The sequence below is a fragment of the Buceros rhinoceros genome, unplaced genomic scaffold (assembly GCF_000710305.1).
Source record: "Buceros rhinoceros silvestris isolate BGI_N320 unplaced genomic scaffold, ASM71030v1 scaffold12830, whole genome shotgun sequence".
NCBI lineage: Eukaryota > Metazoa > Chordata > Aves > Bucerotiformes > Bucerotidae > Buceros > Buceros rhinoceros.
The window spans coordinates 468-7,531 of NW_010389089.1; the positions used below are offsets into that span (position 1 = coordinate 468).

General features: G+C 51.9%; 1 protein-coding gene across 2 annotated transcripts; it reads right to left on the reverse strand.

Moving 5' to 3' along the window:
* Window positions 1–2,058: 2,058 nt before the first annotated feature.
* On the reverse strand, window positions 2,059–6,698 carry RAB7A (RAB7A, member RAS oncogene family). 2 transcript variants are annotated; one of them, XM_010132878.1, is made up of 5 exons: window positions 6,634–6,698; window positions 5,442–5,568; window positions 4,434–4,652; window positions 3,570–3,698; window positions 2,059–3,399 (listed from the first exon to the last, which is right to left on the reverse strand). In XM_010132878.1, the coding sequence occupies exons 1-5, from the start codon at window positions 6,684–6,686 to the stop codon at window positions 3,304–3,306; spliced, it is 624 nt and encodes a 207-aa protein (XP_010131180.1). In that variant the 5' UTR covers window positions 6,687–6,698; the 3' UTR covers window positions 2,059–3,303. The 2 variants fall into 2 exon arrangements, with proteins under 2 accessions (XP_010131180.1, XP_010131171.1); XM_010132869.1 differs by having other exon boundaries at window positions 2,059–3,698.
* Between the last annotated feature and the right edge of the window lie 366 nt (window positions 6,699–7,064).

Here is a 7,064-nt window from a genome sequence, read left to right on the forward strand (position 1 = left end):
CAGCCGCCGCCGCCGAGGCCCCACACCTGGAGGTTTTACCGCCTGGCAGGGGCCAGGATCTCACCACTCTGCAAATTCAGGGCCCTACCTGTAGCTCTTGCCTGTTATGCTTGGCGTGGACTGCGGAATCAACCCGCTCCCCTCACACCAGCCAGCCTCCTCCTTCGGGTTCCTCTCTCCTGGCCAGCCAGGATCTGGGCAAAGAGCAAAGGAGCGGTGGAGCTCTGCTGCCTTGGTGCAGTGCCCGAACACCTCAGCCTCTTCCAGTGCCCGTTTCCGCTGTGACCTGCCAGCAGCCCGCTGCCCTTGCACCCACCATCACCGCACCCTCCCCTCAGCACGAGGCCTCACTGATGCCAGGAGCGTGTCTGAACAGCGATTTCAGTGCACTCGCTCCCTGTGGGGACAACTGGTCCAGCAAGCTTCCCCAGAGGGCAGCGATGATGAGCGACGTGCAGGAACACCGGTCCCCAGCTGCGACTCCACCAGCACTAAGTCTAACGCTAACGCGCTTACTCAGGATGGGCTCACTGGCCTTCAGGCAGCCATCCTAGGAGAAGGACAACTCTGACCCCAAACCCGGGCAGATGGAGCTCGTTTAGCCCTGTAAGGCTCATCCATCTCAGAGAAGGATGCTCTGACCAAACCTACGACCCGAGGACTTCACTGTCACCGTCCAAGCTCGCTGGGCCCTGGCAGATGAACCTCAGGTGTAAAGGGTGGAGCCAGTTCCGCGCACGCTGAGCCTCACCTAAAAAATCCACCGCGAAGGGTGCACTCATCACCTGCAGCGAGCATGGGAAAAGCCCTTCCCAGATCTTCGTTCGCAAGGCCAAGCCATGAATGCTCTCACTGCTTTTCTCCTGCGCTGGTTTTTGTACGTGTGTGTTCACGTGTATCACGTTCCCACCTGTCTGTCGACATGCCAGTTTGTGGGTGGTAAATGGAATCCTCTCCTCTTTAGCATCTGTAACATCCTGTAGCGAGGAGCTCCACTGCTCTCCCGCCCCACGGAGCACTGTCCTCTTGCCTTATGGCACTGACACTTTGCTGGGAGAGAGATTAAACCCAAGGTCTGTCGGGGCTCATCCACAACTGCACCATGCAGCCCTTCCAGCCTCAGCTCCAGCCGCCACGACAGGAGCAGCAAGAGGCAGGTGCAGAGTCAGGACATGCCCCTTCCCCCAAACACCGCTTTTAGTTATTGCTCCCCCACCCCAGCTCGGCTTTCTCCAGGCTAGAACCGGATCTGCAGGAAACAAGCACAGAGCGATGTTTAAGTGGAGATGAGCAGGAAGCCCGAGTCTTTTGGGAAGATGCAGAGAGGAAAGCAGCCCCCGCAGGACACAGTACTGCTGCAGAGTGGTGATTCAAAACTGACGTGGACAGCAAAAGCCCAGTCGAGTGAGAGAACAGTGACAGGACAAAGCCATAAAATAGGATATAGAGCACAAAGACTGTCAGAAGGCTCTTGAAATAACTGGCCTCATTTCTCTATACTTTGTTTTCCATCTTCCTGCAGGCACAGGAGCAGTGAACCTCACTGAGTGTGAGCAAAGGGTCATGCCCAGCATCTAGAAATTAAAGGCTTGGTCTTGACTAGGCTGGACCAAGGAGAGGTCTTTCACTCAGTCTAAGGAACCCTAGGCCAGCCTTGTTACTCCTGCAGCTGAAGCACCTGCTCCTCTCCCCAGCCCTCCCTAGAGGAGGGCAGCAAGAGCTTTAACAGCACTGCCCTCCTCTCACCCTCCACAGAGGCTTTCACACACCCTGGACAGGGCTGAAGGACACCCAGGCCCAGCAGCGTTCACCCACTGCAAGCAGCCTCAGGAGAAGCAGAGGGGCAGCTGTTCTGCTGCGGTCTCGGGTCAGCCCCGCAAGCAGGGCCTGCTCAACACCCCCCAGACACCAATCTGGGAGATACAGCCTTTATGGTACAGAGGAAGCAGAGCCCCCTTCAGCCAGCAGGCACTAGCTTGCTCAAACAGACTAGACAGAGGAAAGAAATTGTGTTAGTGAAGGAAAAAAAAAGAGTCAGAAACAGGAGTAAACAAGAAGGTTTGTTCTTGTTAATTTTATTGGCATCATGTTTGTCTCTTTACATAAGAGCTCAGCCTACGTACTAGGATGTAGACCTCTGGAAAACAGGTAGAAGGGCTCCATTTAAGCAAGCTACAAACGCAAGAACAAATACCAGGAAGAAAGGAAGAGAGGAAAGGGACTAGAGATTGACAGGTTTTTCCATACCAAAAATCCAGATTAGCAGTCAGTAAGAAGAAAGGGAAGATTCATAGTCCAGGTCATTCACTGAGAAACAGCTACCACAACCCAGGTGGGAGAGGAGCTCCTTCCACAGCACCGAGAGCCACCGGGACACCTCAGCTCCGGCTGCTCCTCACACTCGCTCCAGGATGTTAGGAGTTAAGCAGCAGGGGAGGTGAACACAAAGTCATTTCATAGCTGTATTTAATTTTAAATCCAATAATCCAGTGTGCATATCAATGCTGTTATGCGAATCTGAGAATTTAGATACAAGGAAGCCAGACAGATTTTCCAGCGGGCGAAGCCTTTCCGGCCCCGGAACACGGCGGCTGACACAGCCCAGCTCCGCTGCACCAGCCACTGCCTCTAGCTGGGCTGTGTGGCGGTAGCACGCTGCGGGTCACAAGTGTCCTCCTCACTTTCTACACAATCTGTGTTTCAGTACTCGAACATGTAATTCAGGAATTTTACACTAATTTATACATTTTTAATTGGTTGCATATATTAACATGTACTATAAGATTTCTCCTAAAGAAGCATTACATAATACATGGATACTGTAAAAAGATCTGATTAGTTAAAAGTAACAAGCATTAACAGAGATACATACAAAACTCAACCTAGTTGGACTGAGTGCTGAGCTTGCAATGAACTATGGGTAATCAGCCTTTCCAGTTGCAGCCTTCACAGGGGAGCACACGAGACAGTTAAAAATGTATGTCACTTGTTACACAGATCACCTGTAAACAGTTTCTCTCCATTGAACACCTGGGAATAGATTCAGTTCCAAACATACGTAAGAGTTTCCGTTTTAAACTAAGAGAAAGGTCTGTTACCATGAGGTGTGACGGGGGTGGTGTGGGGACGTGAGCTCTGGAGTGCAGGACTCACAGATGCTCATGGGAGATGGGTGGATTTTGGCAGCTGGAGATGGAAAATCTTTTTAAATTTCGTTTTAAACAGAGAAGAGGGGCTGTGTGTTTGAAGGCCTAAGTGTGATATTCGTTTGTGAAGGACTGTGCTCAACCCCTCCCTCTCCCCTCAGCAGCTGCAGCTCTCCGCAGAAGCCTTCACTCGGTCATTCTTGTCTAGTTTGATGGGTTCAGGGAATTCATTGTAAAGCTCCACTTCGGTTTCCTAGTGGGAGAGAAGGGAGGAGTTAGTGCCCTGGCTCTACAGACAGCTCCCAGCACGCAAGGAGCCGTTCTTGGCCGGGGGAAGTGGCTGCAGAGCCCAAGGCTGCCCACAGCAGCAGCTGAGCTCAGCAGGCAGGACCAGGACAGGGCACCCACTGGCCACCTCCCTACCTGTTTAAGTGCATTTCGTGCAATCGTCTGGAAAGCTTGTTCCACATTAATGGCCTCCTTGGCACTGGTTTCAAAGTAGGGGATGTTGTTTTTACTGTAGCACCAGGCTTGTGCCCGTTTTGTGGTGACCTGGGTGGACAGAGAGCAGCATCACCACCTTCAGCTACACAGGAAGGGGGTTTAGCTCCAGGGCAAGGCCAGAAGCCGCTCATACCCAACACGAGCTAAGACAGCAGTTCTGACCTCATCAAAACCACAGCCTTCGTACAGAGCACAGGTGGGACTGCTGCCCACCACCCCATACACTCAGCCCCAGGGCCAGGAGCAACACACCTGAGGAAGATGAGACCACAGACTGCTCGGGCATCTGCACAGCAGGGTCCTGCTCCCCTTGGAGCTTCTCAGCAATTCTGGGGGAGGAGAATCAGCTCCTCTCCTTGCGGCTGCCCAGGAAGCTGCCACAATCCTTCCACCAGTGGGCAGGAGCATGCTGCGTGCAGGGGTTTGATCTCTCCAGGCAGGAGAAACTCTTCCCCAGCAGCAGGCAGACAAGCCACACTTGGGCACCTCCCACTCCTGTTTCTCAGATAAACCTCCCCTGTTCCTGCAAGGTCTCCCACTCCAGCAGCTTCTTAAGAGGAGGTTAGGAAGCAAGCTGCCACAATCCTTCCACCAGTGGGCAGGAGCATGCTGCGTGCAGGGGTTTGATCTCTCCAGGCAGGAGAAACTCTTCCCCAGCAGCAGGCAGACAAGCCACACTTGGGCACCTCCCACTCCTGTTTCTCAGATAAACCTCCCCTGTTCCTGCAAGGTCTCCCACTCCAGCAGCTTCTTAAGAGGAGGTTAGGAAGCCCCAGTACTCACTTGTCTGTTTTCTAGGTCAATCTTGTTTCCCAGCACAACAAAAGGAAAGTTCTCAGGATCTCTTGGACTGGCCTGAATGAGGAACTCGTCCCTCCAGCTGTCTAAGGTTTTGAATGTGTTGGGGGCCGTGACATCAAAAACCAGCACACAGCAGTCTGCTCCCCTGTAGAAGGCAACTCCCAGGGACTGAAATCGTTCTTGTCCTGCTGTATCCCATATCTGGAGCAAAAGACAGGGGGTATCAGTCAGCTCTGCTCTCACACAGTCAGTCCACAATGAGGGCATTCATTTCACTACTCCCCACCAGGCATCAAGAGCCCCCAGCTAGACAGAGGACCTAAAGGCTTGGGAATTTCTGTAGGTGCTAAGGATCAAGAGACAGAAACACCCTTCTAAAGATGGGTAACTCCTTTTTGTGCACAGCCTCAGCAAGGAACATACCCTTGTTCTGGGCAAGCAGGACTTGGGTATTAGGGTCAGCAGATGACCTGCCTGCAGTGCGTAGGCACACTTGGGTACCAGCACAGCCCAAGCATTCCTCTGATGGCTGCAGCAGGGCTTTTGCTGCCTTGCAGTCAGTCTCACCATGAAGAGGTGAAAGTTCAGCTACTAGAGTCAGAAGTAGACTGGCAGGTTAACACTATACCCACAGGACTCAGAGCTGCACGAGGAGTCAGCCTGACTAAGGAGTCCTTTCCCATCCCTCTGCAGTTCCTGAACACTAGGGAAGCGCATCTTCCTAACAAGATCTAGTTTACTGACAGTACCAAATGCTGGGTTTTAAACTGGACCTGGCAAAGCTGCTTTTAGCTGAGCCCAAACTGATCTTTGTCTTCCCTTGTTCAGCCCACGCACGGATTTGTAGAGAAGCCCAGCAGCAGCAGTGGCCAAGAGCAGTTCAGTGCAAACAAGATCCACCCCCAGCACACCGACCCTTGCACTGCTCTGGGCTCCACTGGAGCAGACGCCTCCACATAAGCCGGTCTAGGCAGCAGAGTCCCTCCTTACCTGCATTGTCACTAGCCTGTCATCCACCATCACCTCTTTTGTCAGGAAGTCTGCACCTATCGTAGCCTTGTACTGGTTACTGAATTTCTTGTTCACATACTGGTTCATGAGCGATGTCTTTCCCACCCTGCACAGAAAGACAAAAAAAGACTAGGTAGGTTGTTTCTACAAAAGTACTAACCACCATGAAGAGAACAGCCTGGTACCCTTTGCCTTCCCCTGTGGCCTCCTGGCCTTTTGACCAGGGAAAATGCACCCACCTCTGCAAGAAGGGGCTTTTTACAGCAACAGATGCCAAGGCAACATGCTAAGTAAGAGCATTAGCTACCAAGGATATGAAGGATTACAGTCTTGAGAAACCTTGCTTCCCCATCAGTAATCTGATCCTTGGTGAGGAGTGTGCATCACATCACGATCATGAGGGCAAGTCTGGAAGAAGATTAAGTGCCCCAGAGAAACCCACCAGAAACAACCATCTTCAGCCCTTGCAGAAGGAGGTGGAGGAACAGTCTCATGTGGCAACAGCTCACATACACATCTGGGAGGCACCCAGCGGTGGAGACCCACCCCGAGGAGCCAGCTTAGAGGCTCACATGCCCTCTCTGTGGCTGAGCAACACTCCCGATCCACAGCTTGCTGGGTACAGCGGTATAAATAATTCCAGTGTCATGGGAGTCAGGTTACAGCCTGCACAGCAAGAAACCTGTAACCGCAGAGCTGACTCCTTGCTCAACAGCACAGAGCTAAACCTTGCACTCCAAGGGCCAGGCTCTAGCCAGCCCAAGACAAAAGCTAAGCAGAGGGCTCTGTATAAGCTGTGTCTGACAGAGCCAGAGTTTTAAGAACTCACCTAAGATTACTTAATGTGGGGACTTTTTTTAATTTAATTTTTTTCTTTTTTGAAATTCAATTTCAACACCACACATCGTCCTTGCAGGAAGGCTATGCAGTTCTGCTGCTGGAGTGGTCTGCCCACCACACTTCCCACGTTTAATGTTGCGACAGGAGTCCAAGATATTAAACTGTGGGAACACATTCAGGACAGAGGGTGAAGAGTTCCTAAAGCTACACAGTAACAGCAGCTGTCTGGGGATGGAACATCTCTCCTCCCAACACTGGCATCCAGGCTCCCACTAGCCAAGAGCTGCTCCAGCCACATGCAGATTAGCATCTTAAAGGCTCCTCCACTTACCCGGAGTCTCCAAGGATGATGACTTTCAGTAACACTTTCTTCCTAGAAGTCATCTTTTACACTAGAAAGGAAGAGGAACAATCCCATCAGACACCATTAGCATGTCATTCCTCGAGGCAGACAACAGCAAGTTAGTTTGGAGTCTGAGAATCCCAATTCCCAGCAAGGAAACAGCACCGGCAGGGCCCAGCACTCCTGAAACCAGACTCCTTCAATACAAGGCTACACTTGAGCACTAACCAGGTATTTGCCCATTTCATAGGCAGGGCCATGTCAGACCAGTAGTAGCAACTTAACAGGTAGGTGAGCCAAGCACTTGTCCTTTACAGTGCCAAGCCCAGTGTGGACCCCGTTTCTAGGCTGTTTTGTGGGTACTGCCTTACACTTCACTGCCCTGCCTCCAGTGAGGCTATCAGGCTAATTCTTATACA

Coding starts and splice junctions, on each gene's coding strand:
- RAB7A (XM_010132869.1), bottom strand. CDS start 6,686: ATGACTTCTAGGAAGAAAGTGTTACTGAAAGTCATCATCCTTGGAGAC. Junction 5,569..6,633: donor ATCATCCTTGGAGACTCCGG/GTAAGTGGAGGA, acceptor CTTTCTGTGCAG/GGTGGGAAAGACATCGCTCA. Junction 3,699..4,433: donor TTGACCTAGAAAACAGACAA/GTGAGTACTGGG, acceptor CTGTCCACCCAG/GTCACCACAAAACGGGCACA.